The sequence below is a fragment of the Anas acuta genome, chromosome 1, assembly GCF_963932015.1.
Source record: "Anas acuta chromosome 1, bAnaAcu1.1, whole genome shotgun sequence".
NCBI lineage: Eukaryota > Metazoa > Chordata > Aves > Anseriformes > Anatidae > Anas > Anas acuta.
In genome coordinates this window covers 124127843-124147883 of record NC_088979.1, presented here as the reverse complement: position 1 = coordinate 124147883, position 20041 = coordinate 124127843, and the positions used below count along the sequence as shown (strand labels likewise).

At 41.6% G+C, this 20041-nt stretch overlaps 1 protein-coding gene across 5 annotated transcripts in view; it reads left to right on the top strand.

The window, feature by feature from the left end:
• EPHB6 (EPH receptor B6) overlaps positions 1-20041 on the top strand; it is an 84060-nt gene that overhangs the window by 29678 nt on the left and 34341 nt on the right. For all 5 annotated transcript variants that reach the window (XM_068700271.1, XM_068700262.1, XM_068700243.1 and 2 more), the window contains 2 exons: positions 14401-14556; positions 18505-18843. In XM_068700271.1, coding sequence (XP_068556372.1) covers positions 14401-14556; positions 18505-18843 — 495 coding nt within the window. The remainder of the gene's footprint in view (positions 1-14400; positions 14557-18504; positions 18844-20041) is intronic.

The window sequence follows — 20041 nt, the reverse complement described above, 5'->3', positions numbered from 1 at the left end:
CCTCCAGTCTCCTAGCTGGCAGGGCAGCATAAGATTCAGAAAAGTCCTTGTCTCTGTGTAAGCACTGATCTGCAACAACTAAGAACATCAGTGTGTTATCACCACTTTTCATGAAAAATCCAAAACGCAGCATTGTCTGAGTTCCTACAAAGACAATTAACTCTATCCCAGCCAAAACCACGACATGAATCTGAAAGTCACGATTGTCATGAATGTCTTCCCATCTCAACCTTAAGACAATCTATTAAACCAAAATGCTGCTTATGTTACTTATATAATTGTTTGTATAATGTTATTGTGGAGCTTCCTTGTTTTTGATATTCGGGTTCTTAATAATGTAAAATGTTGCTGCACCACAGTTAGTATTCTAAAAATTATATCTGATGTGGAACCCAGCTTCAGCTGCAGACACAATTTTAATGTTGGATTGTAACTTATTCAAGAATTTGTCTAGGACATTGAGAATACAAACATTTTGGTTAACACTGAGTTCAAATGCAGTGGGTAGTTAATGGTTGTCAGTGTGTTACCTAATTCCTGTTTCATTAAGTGATTGGGATTATGCAAAATAACATTATTAAAACACAGTTAATTGTGCTAGACACTTATGAAAGGAATGTTGGACACTTATGAAAGGAAGTTGGTTAGTACTTTTTATTGTTTATTCTTTGAGAACAATTAAAATGTGTGCCTTTTGATTTTGCTCATCCTGAAAGAAATGACACTACATTCATACAGCGCTGCTCCTGTGACAGAAAGCTCAGCCAGTCATATAGCAGCTCTATATGGCTCTAGCACTGTTGTCTTTATCGATAGTGTGACTATTCCAAAATCCAGGTAAACTGCAAGTCAATAATTCAGTATCAGACAGTAGTCATAAGTACTCCAAAAATATTGAAATTAGGCTTGGCAAATAAAAATGAGGATTTTTTTTCTATATTCTTGAAGGTTCCATTTTTTCTAGTCTTCAATGAATGCTGATACTCCTCTTCAGCCTATTATTGCAGGAGCTGAACATAGATAAGAATGAACAAATATTTTAAGGATTACAACTGAAATAATGACAGTCTATCAAACTACAGAACGCTACACCCATTAGTCATTTCCTCAGCTTAAAACAGGCAAAAATTAGAAATAACAACCAACTAGTCAACTTGAATGTTAGAAGATAATTTTACTCCTCATGGTTTTCGCAAAATTTTCTGGCTTGACGGCCATTCCTCATCTCCTCTTCTGCTAAAAATATGTTGCTGTCTTGTCTGAATGGAGCCACGTTCTGCTAGTGTACTTTGTACTCTTGCTTGCATATTATCTTTGCACAGAGTCCTTTCCAGTACTTCTCTGTGTATATTCAGTTCTTCCTGTGAACAAAAGGACACTGGGATATATATAGTATTCTTTATGAAATACATAGCAAAAGCAGTAGCCTAAGAGCAGATCTCTGCTGAACATCCTGCACAGACCTCTTTTTATCAAGACTAAAGAGTGAACTATAGGATAGAAAGGCGAAGCAAGTTCTCTTATGCTGTAGTAGAGGAGTGTGTGGGCATTTCCCTCCTCCTCACCATATGGAAGCCTGCGGAGTCCTTTCTGGACCAGCTGTTACCTCTTTATTTAGTACAAAGAATCTGACAAGAAGCATTCAAAGTAGATATCTTTGTCTCTCCTGCTACCTTTCCAAGATAACTTTGTCTTTCCTGACCCCTACCACAACTTAAGATATTCTTTCTTTCGTTTAATAAGACTGTCTGTTGGTTCTTACTATATGGCAAATTTATCCAGCTAATCAGAAAAGTGAAATAACATCCATGAGCAGTTAACCCTCCAGGTGATACAGGATATAGTGTGTGTTGGCGATTCGCTTTTCACTATATCAAAGTAAACCTCTTCTCATGCTCAACAGCCAGAGAAAGGAATGGCAGTTTACAGAAGGAAAATGAAGGTTCGAATCCTGGTTTATTTTCTTCCTGTAGGTGTATATAAACAGGGTTTATAACCTTGCAGGGTTTCCTGCAACTCTAAGGGCTTTTCCATACAGAGGGCCTAGTATGGAAAGTTCTAGGTGATTGGGCCACCCTAGGTTACTGGTTCCCAAAATTCTGGACTGATTGGCTTCTTTCAAATTGACAGATTCATTAATGAAAATGGTTGTTCCTGGATTCCATCCTCACAAACCTGTTTACAATGTGATACATTTCTTGGTATTCAGTACCCACTGCTTATCCAGGTCTTCTAGCTAAAAGTCACGTGGTGTTTAAGTTACCAGATGCTTTTGCAAATAGTGCTCAGAATTCACAACTAAAACATTCTTTTTAAAATATTTCAGAAATGAGAATGTGGGGAAAAAAGAGAAATGACTACTTGATAACAGTGCTAAGCTGACACTTTTAAAAGAAGTAAAGTGAGCTTGAGGTCAGTGAAATAAAACTATTAGTTTAATAATATGGAATTTCTCTTTTTTCCTTTTCATGTCCAAAATACAAATTAATTCCAGTGCAGTTCTGTCAGTCAAGCTCTATGTCTGTTTTTTGTTTGTTTGTTTGTTTGTTTGTTTTTTCCTGTCCCATAGTAGTATCCAATATGATGTCTGCCCCGTATCACTGAAAATGTGCTATTGCTATGTGTGTACCCCTACATCTGTAATTACCAACCAACTATCCACTTGCTGTTTCTGTAGCTCAGGGGATTGACTTTTATCCCTTTATCCAGTTTTGATGTCTGAGGGAAAGATTGTTGGAGTACAGGAAGGAACACAGGTTGAACCATATTTTGAAAGGGATGGAGTGGAGGGAGCTATGTAGATCATGAGATCTAAATATCCTTGTTGGGTATCATAATGTATGGGACTTTTTGTGGCAAGGTTTTAGTAGTGGTAGAGACTGAAGGGGTATCTTCTGTTGGAAAAGGCTAGGGGATTTCCCTCGCCAGACAACTGTTTCCAGTTGGTTCTGCAATGCCCAACTGCAGGACAGAGCTGAGCTGATCAGATATGTATGGCACTTCTGGGCAAACAATATTTAAGGTCAGAAAACATCAGACAGAGAGAGGAGGAGGGACTAGAAAGAGAGAAATAGCAGAGGGAACACCAAGGTCAGAGGAGGAGGAAGAGGAGATAGGTAGTCCAGGCACCATAGCAGATACTCTCTGCAGCCTGTGGAAGAATCCATGCCAGAGCAGATACCCACACCGCAGCCTTTGGGAGACTCCGTGATGGAGCAGATAGGTATTTTTTGACAGAACTGCAGCCTGTGGAGAGTCCATGCTGGGGCAGGGAAAAAGTGTGTGAGGAAAGAAGCTGCAGAGAGAAACTGCTATGCACTGACTGCACATCCTCTGTGCTGGTTAGGTGGGGTAGAAGAGTGAGGAAGTTAAGTTAAGCTTGGCAGTGGAAAGGTGTCATTTTAATGTGTTTTGGTTTGGTTTGGTGTTTTTTGTTTGTTTGTTTGTTTTCTTTTCCTTTTTTTTTTTTTTCTTTTTTCTCACTACCCAAATTTCTTTTAATAGGCTTTAAATTAATTTTCCCCAAGCCAAGTCAGTTTTGCCTGTGATTGTAATCAGTAAGCAATTCTCTGTCTTACCTCAATCCATAAGCATTCACATCCTATTTTCTCCCCATGTCTTGCTGAAGAAGGGGAGTGGCTGGGTGAGCATTTGTCTGTTTGCCAAGATTAACCCACCACACACAGTTACCTCCTCTCTTCTTTCCCTGTATGTTTCTAGAAGTATTAGGGAAGAAATAAATCTGCCTGGCTTCTGTACTAGCTATAGGCTCTTCTTTCATAGGATGCAGGAGTATATGAACATGTCAGCTGGAGAGGATAAAATTGACAGTCTCTTGTGACCACATGCAGACCCTTCTGATTGCAGAAGGAATCACAACTGTATTACTGATAATTGGAGGAGCAAATAACTGTGCAGAGTTGTTTGAGGGCTGGTATAGGAAGAATATTGAATGATTATTTTGTGTGTGATGAAAAGATGTCCTTCCTTACCAGCTTGGTTAATTTTTATTTTTATTTTTTGTAAATATGAGATCCTAAATAAATGTTAAGATTTATGTTAAAGCATAAACTTCAATAATCTAAGAAATTTGCATGTGCTGCTAGTATAAAATATATACAATAAACCTTTTTCAAATCTTAGTAACTTAAAAGATGCTTTCTACAAAACCAAAGAATAATTTAGGTTGCAGGGACCTGTGGAAATCCTCTGCTCCAACCCTACTCTCACAGCAGGACCAAAGTGTGTTAGGTCACACAAGGTCTATTCTAGTCTAGTTGTCATTACTCCTAAAGATGAAGATTCCACAACATCCTTTAGCAACTGTTCCCAATGTTTTGTGACATGGTGAAATTTCTTTTTCCTACATAGCAGGAGATTGTAATAAGATGTAATAAGAGATTATTGCAACTTGTGTCTGTGGCATCATGTCCTATTGAGTATTGGTTGATAGTCGGCTGAATATGAGCCAGCAGTGTGCTCAGGTGGCCAAGAAGGCCAACAGCATCCTGGCTTGCATAAGAAGCAGTGTGGCCAGCAGGGCTAGGGAAGCGATTGTCCCCCTGTACTCGGCTCTGGTGAGGCCGCACCTCGAGTACTGTGTTCAGTTTTGGGCCCCTCACTACAAGAAGGACATCGAGGTGCTCGAAAGAGTCCAAAGAAGGGTGACGAAGCTGGTGAAGGGTCTGGAGAACAAGTCCTACGAGGAGCGGTTGAGGGAGCTGGGCTTGTTCAGCCTGGAGAAGAGGAGGCTCAGGGCGACCTTATTATCTTTATAAGTACATTAAAGGAGGCTGTAGTGAGGTGGGGGTTGGTCTATTCTCCCACATGCCTGGTGACAGGGTGAGGGGGAATGGGCTTAAGTTGCACCAGGGGTGTTTTAGGTTGGATATTAGGAAGAACTTCTTTACTGAGAGGGTTGTGAGGCATTGGAATGGGCTGCCCAGGGAAGTGGTGAAGTCACCATCCCTGGAGGTCTTTAAAAGACGTTTAGATGTTGAACTTAGCGATATGGTTTAGTGGAGAACTTGTTAGTGTTAGGTCAGAGGTTGGACTCGGTGATCTTGAGGTCTCTTCCAACTTAGACAATTCTGTGATTCTGTGATAATAGTCTTCCCGATTAGCAGTTCCTCAGTTAATCATCCTTTAGACATCTCCAAGGCCTGGGTCATCTTTCCCTTTCCTCAAAGAACGTATTTTATCTCTTTCATACAAAACAGAGTTAGCTATTGACTGGTATCACCTACACTGTCTTTATATACTCACATTAGGTGGCTAATGCCAGCAGTAAGATTCCCCCAGCAGTAGCATTCCCCCAGCAGCCTTTTCTTCTTTGAAATTAACAAACCCAGTGCTCTTAGTCTCTCCTGAGTGAGAAAACTTCATTGAAGTAAACTCATGTTTGGTAATACAGCTTGGCATCTTGTGCTAGATTATGTATTTATATATTATTTTTCTTTATTGCTTCTTTCTTCAGCTTCTGAAGTTTATTCTGCTACATGCACACATTTTGGTTCTTTTCATGTGCTTTTCCTTCTGTCCAGTGATTGCTCTGTACTCATATTCCCTTCTTTCCCAGCCCAAGTTTTCCTTTCATTTCACCTTTTTTGCTTCACACAGTCCATTTCCTAATGGTCTTCACAACGTATAACTACTTCATCCCAGCAGTTCATTAGGAAAACAGTTGATTTTATTTCCCCATTTTTTTTTTTAATAAAGCAAAACCAAAACAACCCACACTCTTCTCTCCTTATGTTTCTTTCACTTCCCATTGTCTGTTCCCCACCTAACCAGCTGTAGAAACTATAAATCTCTAGATCAACCTAGGGGGCTATTACTATACTATGCCTCAAATACTCCTATATGCATTTATTCCTCCAAGTTTGGCTCCAGTGCCAGATTTGATGCTCTGTTCATTTTTCATATTCTCACATCTAGTATTCATTCTTGCTGTAGAAACAGATAATTCCTAATGTAAATCTCTCCTGAAATCTAATTATTCTATGCTGTTAAAAGTAAATGTGAGCGTGTGAACTGTTTCTAAATAAACTGAAAGGAATCGTCTTTCTGATATGTGTATTCTTGACCATACTTAAATTTTTCCCATTGTTCTTTTTTAATCTTGTTACTCTTCTCTTTGTGTCTTGATTGAATTCTGAGCTTCTTGGGAAACCTGCTTATTTGTGCTTTTTTTTTTTTTCCTAAGATACTTTGTGTACTGTCATAAGAGGCGGTTGGCTGTCCCTTTGTTTACTTGCAAAAAAAAAAAAAAAAACAATGTTTTTGAGTGTTCTTTTGTTCCTTGGCATTTGTCTTACTGACATGAGGTTACTATTAGTGAAAATTAAAAAACAAAATCTAAAATCTATTATATTGTTAATGTTTTTAAAGATGCCTACCTTTTATTATTAATAGGCATATTATGCTTTAATTCAGTGTACTGCAAAATAGTTTATGTTTACTGATAGTAGCCAAGCACACACAGTGTATCATTGGTTTGATGACATACTAGTGTAAAACACAGTTTATATGTCTAAACCCTAACAATATGTAATGATTTTCTGTGATTATTATGGTGTTATAATCTTCTGAATGTCCATTCCATGCTGACATTTTGCTTATCTTTAGGGCTTCCCATCACCCCTTCTCTCAGAATCTAGTGACTGCACAACCTCAGAGGGTGACAGCATAAACAATTGCCAAATAATGTTTTTTCTTTTCCTCTGTTTATCTGTTAGACTACTTTACCAACAGATCAGACAGGTGAATTGACTTACTTTGAAACCACACAGTCAATATAGATCCAATGCAAGTAAAGGGGTGAGGGTCTGATTTTTCAAGGATTAGTCATTATTAGATAAGTTAGCAATGTGAAACTGTAGTCCTGAGCTGAAGAAAACAAGACCTTGAAGAAAACAAGGAGACTAGTAGTCTTGAGCTAGCAAAAGCAAAGCAGATGAGGGATGAAAGCAAGAAAACAAGAATTAAGAAAGCAGCTGAAAGAAGATTCCAGACTGACCTTTTGCTCATTAAAGGTCATCAGTATATTTAAATCCACACCCACCAAAATGGAAATGTATAGAAATATGGGATTTGGTGTTCGCCCCCTCCGGTTCTCTGTAACACACATGCTCAATAGAGATAAGTTAGGTGAACTAAAACAACCAATCAGAAGTAGCTAGAGAGATGATTTCACAAGTTAGGTGTGTATAAATAATGGCACTTAAGTAAGAAATGTGCTTTCTTCGCAAAACATTGCCAAGCACCTGATTCTGCAAAATTCATTATTTAATAGACTTTCATGTAGATTCCAACTCTCAGTGCCTATTGGACAGGTGTATTGGGAACAAACCTTCGGATAACAAAACCATGTCCTAAGGCTCACTAACGCCGTTTCAAACTGAAGTAACAGGACAGTCATAAAATGTTTGTGTAAATATTCCAAGTGATTAGAGAAGAAAGTAGCATCTGGGCAGGTACAAATGTATATCTCTTTTCCAACCTCTTGCTCAAAACAGGCTCAAAAAAAAGGTCAGACAGATTGCTCAAGAGCATTTTTTCAATATGGTCTTGAAAATCTCCAGGAATAGAAACTGCATAACCTCTCCAAGTAAATTTTCCTAGCGCTTGATGGTCCTCATGGTAGTAAAGACTTCCTTATATCCAGTCAGAACATTTTGTGTTTCAATTTGTGCCTGTTGTCTCTCATCTTTCTACTGTGCATGGATGTGAAGAACCTGGCTCTATCTTTCTAATAAAATCTTTGTAGATTTTGGAAGCCTACTTCTGGATTTCATGTTCTCCAGGTCCTTCACAGGGCAAGTACTCCAGCTGTGTAACTATTTCAGTGGCCCTTTGCTGAGCTTGCTCCAGTTTTTCAACAACATTGAGGGATCCAAAACCAGATACAGTAATTTCAATGCAATCCTAAAAACTGCATCTCTGCTAGATATTCCCATAACTCTAGGGGCCTGTCTTCTTTCATTCAGTCCTACAAGTGCAATTTAAATGACAAATATTTTCAGATTATTGACAGTATCAAAAGCCAGTATCAAAGCCAATAGATCCCTTCTGGCCTTAGAAGAGTTCCTTTCACCTGACCTCCCCAAGGGGTTGTCTTGTAATACTGTTGTGCTCTCTTTCATAGTATGGCAGCAACAAGAAGCAAATTGGCGACTTAGAGAGAATGATCTGATTAAAACTGGTAAATCCCATGCAATAATGTTTCTTTGACTTTACCTTACTCTGCAACACAAACGTCTTGTGCTATGTCAGTTCTGAAAAGGTGGCTGTGGGAATTATGTATATGTGTGAAAAAGTTGGGCAGCTTTTCCTGTATATCTTGTTTTCTGGACCAGCAACAACACTCTGGATGCATGACCCTTTAGCCTTGCTCTTTACTTTTATATATTGACTTTCTCTCCTCTCATGGACCAAAAAGCTTTGTTAATCTAGTACCTGGACAAATCCTCTTTCTGCACTGTAGTCAAAGCCAGTCTTTCCCAGACATGTCTGTTTTGCTTTAGAACAGTCAAAAAAAATGACGCATTTTAAAATGGAGACCTTCTCCTAAGGAGAATGGAGAATTTCTCCTAAGGAGTAGACAAAAGATCTTCTCCACAGAACTCTTGTTTGACTGCCTCAGTCAAAAGGAGAGTGATTTTATGCTCTTCTAAATGTTCTCCTAAATCTCATTTTCAAATCAGGTCTGGGTGCAAAAAGTCAAAGTGTTACCCTAATGTCTATCCCGTGCCCTAAAAAATTGTACTGGGGGTACATATAGCTCTGTTGAAGTTTCTTTCTGTCCTTGGTCCTTCTCCTTGCTGTATCATTTTATGCTCTCAGAAGGTTTACTGTCAGCTCTTATTGTCCAAGTGAGCTTTTCTTTATGCCTTTTCTTCTTTCGTCTTCTTTGGTTCTTGTTCTATCCCCTCCTACACATACCCCATGATCCCAGAGCTTTTCTCTGCTGTTTTGATGTTAGAAGTCTGTCAGAAACTGCTTCTCCAGCCTCCCAGGTGGAACATTTCCCCATGGAGCACTCAGGCAAATGCAGACAAAGCAGAAGAGAGTGCTCTAGGGTGGAGCTGAGGGAAATTGGGTCAACATCTCTGAGACAAGCTGTGACCAACTAAACTGTTGTGGTATTCTGACACAGTGCCAAGATGTGAAAAATAGCTCAGACAAACTGAGAGAAAAGCTCTTGCATAGTCCAAACTCTGCCTTCACCTTTCATAGTAGCCTTGACTTAATGGGAAGTGACAGCTTTTTCTATCCCTTGAGGTGCTAGCTCTGCTACCCTCTGTCCTTACATTAGACACTGTCAATAAATTAGTACTAAATCTCTGTTTTCCTGGAAAGTACTGGTGCCTTTGGGATGGCACAGTGACAAGGCCTGTGTTTTTTGTGAAGTTTTTCCACAGGCACACAGTGGAGGGGTTTCAGGAGAAGCTGCTCTTCTTCAGGCTTTCTCTGGGATGGTCCTAAGAAGGTGATGTTCGTTAAAGCAATGCATGTCAGTCTTAGTGATGGTGGGTTCACTTCAACTTGGGTATTCATTATGACTGCCTCCAGTGAGCACAGTAGTTGTCTGCAGAGATTGTAGGACCGCAGGAAATGAATGTGATGTCATAATCTGCAATTAAGGGGGGAGTGTAAGGTGCATGAAAAGTGAAAAACCTCATGGTGTGAAGAATGGAATCCTGCAGAAACAAAATAGAGCCAAACACTGTGGAAAGACAGCCCTAGGCTCACGATAACTGCTGGACTAAAAGAAGGTGTCTTTTACCTATTTAGATTGCCAGGGATTTCTTCCCTTCCCTTCCCTTCCCTTCCCTTCCCTTCCCTTCCCTTCCCTTCCCTTCCCTTCCCTTCCCTTCCCTTCCTTCCCTTCCCTTCCCTTCCCTTCCCTTCCCTTCCCTTCCCTTCCCTTCCTTCCCTTCCCTTCCCTTCCCTTCCCTTCCCTTCCCTTCCCTTCCCTTCCCTTCCCTTCCTTCCCTTCCCTTCCCTTCCCTTCCCTTCCCTTCCCTTCCCTTCCCTTCCCTTCCCTTCCCTTCCCTTCCTTCCCTTCCCTTCCCTTCCCTTCCCTTCCCTTCCCTTCCCTTCCCTTCCCTTCCCCTCCCTTCCCTTCCCCTCCCTTCCCTTCCCCTCCTTCCCTTCCCTCCCTTCCCCTCCCTTCCCTTCCCTCCCTTCCCTTCCCTTCCCTTCCCTTCCTTCCCTTCCCTTCCCTTCCCTTCCCTTCCCTTCCCTTCCCTTCCCTTCCCTTCCCTTCCCTTCCCTTCCCTTCCCTTCCTTCCCTTCCCTTCCCTTCCCTTCCCTTCCCTTCCCTTCCCTTCCCTTCCCTTCCTTCCCTTCCCTTCCCTTCCCTTCCCTTCCCTTCCCTTCCCTTCCCTTCCCTTCCCTTCCCCTCCCCTCCCCTCCCCTCCCCTCCCCTCCCCTCCCCTCCCCTCCCCTCCCCTCCCCTGAACCTTTTATATCTTATTTATAGAATGACTGGACTGAGGCAGTGCCAGGAAATGCTACATATCATGGGAATGACTGTTGTTGCTATCTGTGAGCTGAATGAAGTGAGACAGTATATCTTAGGCAATTTTGGAAAGGGATGAAGATGCTCACAAACTTAACTATTTCCCTGATTGGGTACAGAGGCAGGGGTCTGAGTTCAGATGGAAGCAGGTGTGTGACAGCTGTAGTCCCTGACCATGGGAGGCTGTTCTTTAGCTACATGGAGACCATGGAGACAAGTTAGTCTCTGCCATATTGGCCAAAATGTAAGTAACTAGAAATTTTAGGTCATAGTTTGTTTGCTTTTTTTTTATTTTTTTATTTTTTATTTTTTTTCCCCTAATTATCTTTGCATTAGGAATGCAGGGGAAATGTGAATCATGTTTGATCTTTAGAAATCAACTTAGCTTCAATTATGCTATACGATTTCATTTTCTGTGGGGTTTGTTTGTTTTGTTTTGTTCTTGACTGTAGACAGTAGAAATCCCTGGGAACACAAAAAAGGTTTTCAGAGCATGATCCTTTCTCAGTATCTGCCCTCTCTCCTGGAAAGACCAGCATGAGATCATAGAATCATAGGTTCATGTAGAGCAGTGTAGTGATTAATTTGTTTCACCAGACAATATAACCACTTCAGAGAGATCTCTCCTCCAAAGTTGTTCTGTACTCCTCTTAATAGCTCTCCAGCTGCCATTTCTGTTATATGGGTTGAACTGACCATGTGAGTCTCTTCCCTACTGATTTTTTTACGCTTTTTTGTTTATCTTGTTTGAACATATTTTTTCAGATTCCTCCTCAGAGGGGTCCTGTCAATCCTATTCTCATTTTCCTTCTGAACATCTAAAATGAGATGTTTCCTAGTGGCAAGAATTTTCCCTTTCACTGTTCCCCATCCTCTGATAATCATGTATATGTTGTGAAAACTCTGACAGTGGGGCAGCTGGGACCAGAGTGATCTGACCAGACATTTTGATTTGCCTGTGTTCAAGAGAAATCACAGAATCATGGAATGGCTGAGCTTAGAAAAGGCCTCTGGAGGTCATCATATCTAACCCCCCTGCACAAGCAGTTTCTGCACAAGCAGTTTGTTGCAAGAAAATATGGATGAGAATTACTTGTAAGAAAAAAAAAAAATCATGTTCAGTTTAGCATTCTCAAATTTGAAATAAATACAGAAGACCCAATAAAATGGTAAATTTTTATTTACCATTTATTCACAAATGTTGGATGAGAACCGCCCATTGGTAATGCTCATAGTGTCAGTATAGATGTACTTGCCAAGAAATGTGAAAATTGTATTCTGCATCTGTAACTGTTAGCAGAGTCTTAAACTGAATGAATGAATGAATGAATGAATGAATGAACGAACGAACGAACAAATGAACGAATGAAGGGGATATGCTTCATAAAGTGGAAAAATCTTATTTCCTTTGTATTTTTTCTCATAGGAGGATAGGGACAGAACTTTCTGTATGAAAATAATTTGACTTTCTGCTGGATAAAGGTCTGAAGGCAAAGGCACTTGCTCTTTTCACAGAATCACAGAATGGCCAAGGTTGCAAGGGACTTCTGAAGACCATAAAGCCCAATCCCCCCAGCAGAGCAGGATCACCTAGAGCACGTTGCGCAAAATGGCATCCAGGCAGGTTTTGAATAGCTCCAGAGAAGAAGACTCCACAACCTCTCTGGGCAACCTGTCCCAGTGCTCTGTCACCCTCACAGTAAAGCAGTGCCCCCTCATATTGAGCCAGAACCTCCTGTGCTTCAGTTTGTGCCCCTTGCCTCTCGTCCTGTAGCTGGGCACAACTGAAGAGAGACTGGCTCCATCCTCTCAACACCCTCCCCCCAAGATATTTTTATACATGAATGAGGTGTCCCCCTCAGGCTTCTCTCTTCCAGGCTAAATTGGCCCAGTTCTTTCAGCATGTCCTCGTATGACAGATGCTCCAGTCCTCTAATCACCTTAGCAGCCTTCCTTTGAGCTCACTCCAGTAGTTCTATGCCTCTTTTGCACTGGGGAGCTCAGAACTGGACACAGTACTCCAGGTAGCAGGGCTGAGCAGACTTACCATCTTATGCAAAATTGCAATCTCTTCTCCCTTTCATTCTATGTGGCAATGTATTACACACTGAATGTTGTCATTTTCACTGTGTTGGGAAGATTCAGTGTCCTCCTACCCCAGTGCTATCATTCAGCATTATTGAAGTCCCTGTTATGGTCTGACTGTTCCAGGACTTAACATTCTGTCACAATACACATGGACGTTACTCTGCAGCCAGAAGACTTCCAACAGAGAAGGTGAAGTAGTATGAGTCTTAAAGCGAACAGGACTCCATAGATATTGTTTATTGGCTGTTATGTCCAGAATGTGTCTGAAACCTTTTCAGCTTTGTTAAGGTTTGCATCCCCACAGGCCTAAAGTATACATCAGAAATTCCCAAACAGACTTGGAGAACCCATAGCAAAGGGAATTGGACACAAATGAGAAGGACAGATAAGTAAGCTGCTTTGTTTTTCTGAAGTTGTTTATTTGTTAAGGAAGATTCATAAAGGGCAACTCAACACATATGTGTTAGAAATAATTTCCAAATAATTAGTATAGGAGGTGGAAGTCTGCTTTCCTTTGTCATAGTAAGTAATTACCAGATGGATTAATTCTTCAGCTTCTGGTGTGGTGTTCCATTTCAAAATATTCATTAAGACATCCTAACTTCATGTTAACATCTGCACGCAATGTTCTTCTTTTACACAGTTCTCTTTGAAATATACATTTTTTTGCTATTCATGATCCTTTGGATTCTTCTCCTTATGGCAAGCACTAGGACGGTTCTTCTCTTGAAAGGAGAAAGCAGCATTACCATGTGTCTTCTGAAATCAAACATTCACTTGGGATCTATCTGAAAGCTTCCCCTTCCCTGGAAATGTGTTTTACTGTGAAACTAACTAAACAAATGTCAATCCATGAAAGAACATTGACCAGAGCTAGTTAGTCCATAGCATGTAAAAATTCTGTGTCTATTTATATAGAAAAGCAGCTATAGAAAACTTATTTAAAACCTGCATTAAGATTATAAAACCTCTATCCTACTATTTCAGTGCAAGATCCAAGCACTTTCTGCTATGTTATTCAGCACAGCATCTTTGCTGACCCTCGAATGTATTATACTCCTTTACTGTTAACCCTTTTTTTTTTTTTTTTTAATTTTCTTTCCCCAAATGTTGGATTTCCCCCCTTGTTTCAGCTTTTTCCACAGGCGTGGTCCTATGCATTTGCAGATTAAACTTGACTATTTTAAGAAGCTTCTGTCCACTACTGGAAAGTGTCCAGACCTACAGAAAAACAATTAGGACTGCATATCTTCATTCTGGCTCTTCATTTTGATGCAAAATCAAAAAAAAACGCCATGGCATCTTACATTACTTTAAGCAATTAAACTGTCTAAGGCAGCATAAAAAAAATCCATTTTTGTGGCTGTGTTGGGTGGGCTAAAGGAGATGTGGATGGTTATGGCTATTTCCAGACAGATCACACAACTGTGCACTTTGGCTTCTCCAATGCTAATGCTCTTTGAGTGAGTAAGGAGAAGACAATTATTTCAGATGGCCAAAGCTGTCTCTGGACTGATTCTCTTTCATCTGACAGTGAATCAGTTTAAGTACCTATTGTGTAGAATAAAATAAACTAGTTTGAAATTGCAACTTTAACAGTGCATGCTCCATCCCAGAGCTGGTATTGTCTGTATAGCCATGCAGCAAGGAAACCTGCAGTAGATAATCTGTGTAACAAATTCTTTCAACAGCAGCAGCATGAGTTAAATGTAAATAAGATTGCATTGTTTTTGAAATCTGAAAAAATGTGTTTCCTGCTCTTGACTGTCTCATTTTCCTCCCCTTAGCCTGCCTCCTTGGTTCCTTTAAAATGTCTGTGGGAGACGACCCTTGCCATCTCTGCCCTGCCCACAGTCATGCTCCACTGCCGGGTTCCAGTGAATGTGTGTGTCAGAACCACTACTACCGATCTGCTTCTGACAATTCTGATGCTCCCTGCACTGGTAAGTATTTGAATGGAGCGTTTGAACACAGGGAGAAGGGCTGTTAATGAGGCAGAATTTGCCTGAATGATTCAGGGAAGTTCCAAATCATCTCTTTTCATGACCAATAGACCACACTGGAGATGTGAAGACCATATTTACTATGTAGAAATCAAATTGTACTTATGGAAATTATTAATTTTTTCATTGGCTTATCGGTTATAACTTTTCACAGTCAATGATTATGAACATTAATAGGTCAAGCAAGTAATTAATCCCAGAAAATTAAGTAGGGTTAATGATGAGCACTCAAAATCTAATTTAAATAATACATCAAGAATCACTCATGAATTTTGTCGAAGTGACAGGGAATGAATTTACGTCCTAAAGCAACTTACAGTCACTCTACATCTGTGAAGTTAAACACTCAGAAATTAGGAAATGTGTTTTGTTTTGTTTTGTGTAATCCCTTGCTTGTATACTGCACAGAATCCATCCTCAGCAACATCAAGCAATCTTAACTTCAAAGGCTTTTTTTTTTCCTGAGCAGTTGTATATCCTTTGCATTGGTCACAATAAGAACCCTCGGGGAAAACTAGTATGTGATTATACTATACCACAATACAAATTGCTTCATCTTGTCACGAATACATATTTTAACCAGCCTTTTGTGTGCAATTTTCTGGGATATTTTTGGGGAATAAGAGTCCACAGGAAGATACAGCTAGTGGAAATATACAAAAAGTATAATCCTTCCATTGATCAATAGTAAACAGACAAAAGTCTTAGTCTGTAGGTTTCATAGATGTTTGCTGTTAATAAGAGTATAGTGAGAATGAGGATTCGTGGATTTCATTGAAGTCTTTGGAGGGAAGTGTCCTGTAAATCACATTTCCCCTACCCCTCCCTGCTACAGAGCTCAATATCTACATCCCTGCCTTTTCTGTCTTTGTCTCCATAGAATCATTAGGGCTGGAAAAGACCTCCAAGATCATCTGGTCCAACCATAACCCTACCACCAATGTCACCCACTAAACCGTGTCCCTAAGCACCACATCCAACCTTTCCTGAAACACCCCCAGGGATGGTGATTTTTCCACCTCCCTGAGCAACCTATTCCAATGCTAAGCTACACTTTCTGAGAAGAAATTTCTCCTCATTTCCAACCTGAACCTCCCCTGGCACAACTACAGGTCATTCCCTCTTGTCCTACTGCTAGTTATCTGTCAGAAGAGGCCAATCCTCAGCTCCCCACTTCCTTTCAGGTAGTTGTAGAGAGCAATAAGGTCTCCCCCAGCTCTCCTCTTCTCCACACTAAACAACCCCAGTTCCCTGAGCTGCTCTTCATAGCACTTTTGTTCGAGGCCCTTTTCCATCTTCATAGCCCTTCTCTGGACAGGTTCCAGGGCCTCAATGTCCTTCTTGTAGTGAGGGGCCCAAAATTGAACACAGTACTCAAGGTGCGGCCTCACCAGAGCATAGTACAGAGGAACGATCACCTCCCTGGTCATGCTGGCTACACTGTTCCTGATACAAGCCAGGATGCTGTTGGCCTTCTTGGCCACCTGGGCACACTACTGGCTCCTGTTCAGGTGAGCGTTGACCAGGACCCCCAGATCCCTTTCCTCTGCACAGTTTTTCAGCCATTCTGCACCAAGCCTGTAGCTTTGCATAGGGTTGCTGTGGCCAAAGTGCAGGACTCAGCACTTAGCCATGTTGAACTTCATCCCACTGGCCTCTGCCCATGGATCTAACCTGTCCAGGTCTCTCTGCAGGACCTCCCTATCCTCCAGCAGATCAACACTTCCCCCCAGCTTGGTGTTGTCCTCAGACTTAATGAGGGTGCACTCAATTCCCTCATCCAGATCATCAATAAAGACATAAAAGAGGATGGGCCCCAACACCGATCCTAGGGGAACACCACTGACAACCGGTCAGCAGCTGGATTTCACTCCGTTCACCACTACTCTCTGGACCTGGCTGTACAGCCAGTTTTTAACCCAGCAAAGAGTGTACCCATCCAAACCATGCGCTGCCAACTTCTCCAGAAGAATACTATGGGAGACCGTGTCAAAAGCTTTGCTGAAGTCTAGGTAGACTACGTCAACAGCCTTTCCCTCATCTACCAGGCGGGTCACCTGGTCATAGGAGATGAGGTTGGTGAGGCAGGACTTGCCTTTCACGAACCCATGCTGACTGGGCCTGATCCCCCAGTAGTCCGTCTTATTCTGTGTGATTGCATTCAAGATTACCTGTTACATCACTTTTCCTGGCACTGAGGTCAGGCTGACAGGCCTGTAGTTCCCCGGCTCCTCCTTACAGCCCTTCTTATAAATGGGCATCACATTATTAAGACTTCAGTCATCTGGGACCTTTCTGCTGATAGACTGCTAATAGATGAAGGAAAGTGGCTTGGCAATCACATCCGCCAGCTCCCTCAGCACCCTTAGGTGGATCCCGTCTGGCCCCATGGACTTGTGACAGTCCAGGTGGAGCAGCAGGTCTCTAACTGTTTCCACGTGAACTGTGGGGTGGTCTCTTCTGCTTCCCACTCCAGACTTCCAGGCTGGGAGGCCAAGTACTCCCAAAGATAAGCGGTCTGGCTAGTAAAGACATATATAAAGAAGGCATTAAGATCCTCAGCCTTTTCCTTATCCACAGTAGTCATGTTCCCCCTATGTCCAGTATAGGATGGAGATTCTCTGTGGATGTCCTCTTACCATTATTATATTTGCAAAAACACTTTTTGTTATCCTTAACCATAGTGTCTAGGTTGAACCTGTGCTGGGCTTTAGCCTTTCTGATTTTCTCTCTGCATATTCTAGCAATGTCCTTGTACTCCTCCTGAGTTACCTGCCTCTTCTTTCCAGAATATGTCTGGGAAGTTAATGTTCCCCATGAGAACAAGCACTGGTGATTGCGCAACTTCAGTTGCTTGTAGAATGCCTCATCCATTTCTTCATCTTGGTTTGGCGGTCTATAACAGACCCCTAACAGGATGTCCACTTTGTTGACCACCCCCTAATCCTTAGCCAAAGGGACTCTACCTTATCATTCCCAACCCTGATCTCAATAACATTGAAACACTGTAATATAGAGAGCCACGCCACTGCCACACTCCTGGTCACTTGCACTCCCCAGGGGCGGCCGACTTTGTATGAGAGAGGAGGGGTGCTCTTGGCTACCTCGAGGGGCCTGGATGTAGGGAACCCCCTGCACACTGCGACCCCCTGCTCCATTGCAGAACATGTCTGCCCTGGAGCCGATCACCTTGGTGATTGCCTTGGTGATCACATCATCTTCATGCCTAAGTTGAGCAGTGCAACTCTGTGACTTATTTCTAACTTTCTGAGCTTTTCGCTGTCTAGCTTCCAATGTATTGTCCCATTCTTATCTCCGCATAATCTTCTCACCCTCTGCATTTTCTGCCTTCTCTTCACTGTCTCTAATAGGGCAAATGGTGAATGCATAGCTGTTTTTTCTGCTGCCAGATTTTATTCCTGATGCCTGGCTGGTAGGAGGAATAACTATAGCATAAGTGGGGTTCAGCTCCCACAACTGATGGAACAATCTAAGGTCTGAGAGAATTCAGAGGTATTAGGTGCCAAAGGAGAGATCTAGAGATCTCATTAGAGACAAATCTTTACTAAGGTGCAAAACTCGGTATTTCAAAGGCTTGAAGGTTTCCTGAACACTGGCTATTCTTTTAGGGAAAAATGAAAGTCACACTCCTGAAACAAAGACCTTTCTTGTCAATTTTGTGTCCCTAAAATGTGTTAGTGTGGCTGCTCCAGCATGTGTGTGTATGACATAGCAAAGAACTTGTTTTTCTTAACCTTGTACAGAGAAACAGCTAGAGAAGAGAACGAAGAAAAAGTAACTTGTTTTCCCTCCATTCTTTGTCTTCTTCCCTCCTCCACTTCTTTTTCATTCTTTCATAGGATTTTTACCTTTCATTCTGTCTTCCAGGTGTTCCCTCTGCTCCCCGTGACCTTAGCTATGAAATTGTTGGCTCCAACGTTCTCCTGACCTGGCGCCTTCCCAAGGACCTGGGTGGCCGCAAGGATGTTTTCTTCAATGTCATTTGCAAAGTATGCCCAACAGGTTCTCCAGGACCCTGTGTGCGCTGTGGAGACAGTGTACAATTTGAACCACGCCAGATGGGCCTGACAGAAAGTCGTGTGCAGGTCTCCAACCTGCTGGCCCGTGTGCAGTACACCTTTGAGATCCAGGCTGTCAACTTGGTGACTGAGTTGAGTTCAGAAGCACCCCATTATGCCACCATCAATGTTAGCACCAGCCAGTCAGGTGAGGAACTTTTTCTATCTGAGAACCAAAATTTCCATGTCTGTCTCTCATTTGATTAGCTTTTATGTTTTATATCCTGAATCTTTCTGTGTTGTGCCTGCTTTTTATCTTAACGTGCCTGTTCCATGATTTCACCTCTGCCCTTCTCTTTCCTGCTTTCTGTTGAATGGGCTTTCCTTTCTTTCCTCTTGGCAGAAAATAATGAGTTTATCAGCTGATATACCTGTAAATGGAGAGGAGCTGTCAAGGCAGAATCTGCCCTGGAGAATATAGCAAAGGGAGATGTAGCTCTGTGGCTCAGAGAAAGCATGTATCTTCATTGTGCAAGATGGGAGACACTATCAGGGCTTGACGCAGATTTTCTGAGCATTAGCTTGCCACAGCAGCTCTTAGAGAGCATTTCTTTTTTTTTCTTTTTTTTTTTTTTCCATCTTCTCTACACCTTCTCTACATCCTACTCTTCTCCATTTCATCTTATAGAGCTTTTCTAGCATTTTTCACCTCTTCACTTTTCTTTTTTGTCTGTGTTCTGAGTTGCTCTGTTTTTCCACCTTCTATTGTTCCCGTACACCACCTTCCATTTCCCTCATTTCAGTTCTGTTTCATTAAATGGTAAAGAAGCTTGGCAGGAACTAAACCACCTTGCATTCCAGCTTGTCCTCAGATATCAAAGTGACTGGGGGCATCTGGGCTTAGATTCTGAGTGATGCCCAATTTGGCACTCTAAGTCCAGTCACATTCCATATATTGAATTACCATGATCATGGCTGCACAAATAGTACGATAGATACTAATAGTCGAGTAGATTAATGACCAGTGAAGTTTATTGAAGCAACAGGAGCACAGGTCCTTTGGGTTCTAAGATTCTATAATAATGAGATTATAATGAGCAAAGTTCACCTAGAAGACATAATTTTGACAAAAAATGGAAAACAGCTGGCTCTGGGCTGGCTATGCAATTTATCAATTCCACAGTACCATGAAGTTCCTTATCCCTGTGGTGATACCACAGAGCCTGGACACAGTGTCTCCACTCTACTCCACCCTCTGTGCGTTTTCTTTTAGAGACAGCAAACCAAGCTCCACTCTTATTGCCAATATCTAAGGCTGCAGGTTGTTTTGCCAAGGGGACTATCACAGAACAGGTCCTTTGTATATCTACTATATCTCACCCTGGGAGTTTCCTCAATGCCATACC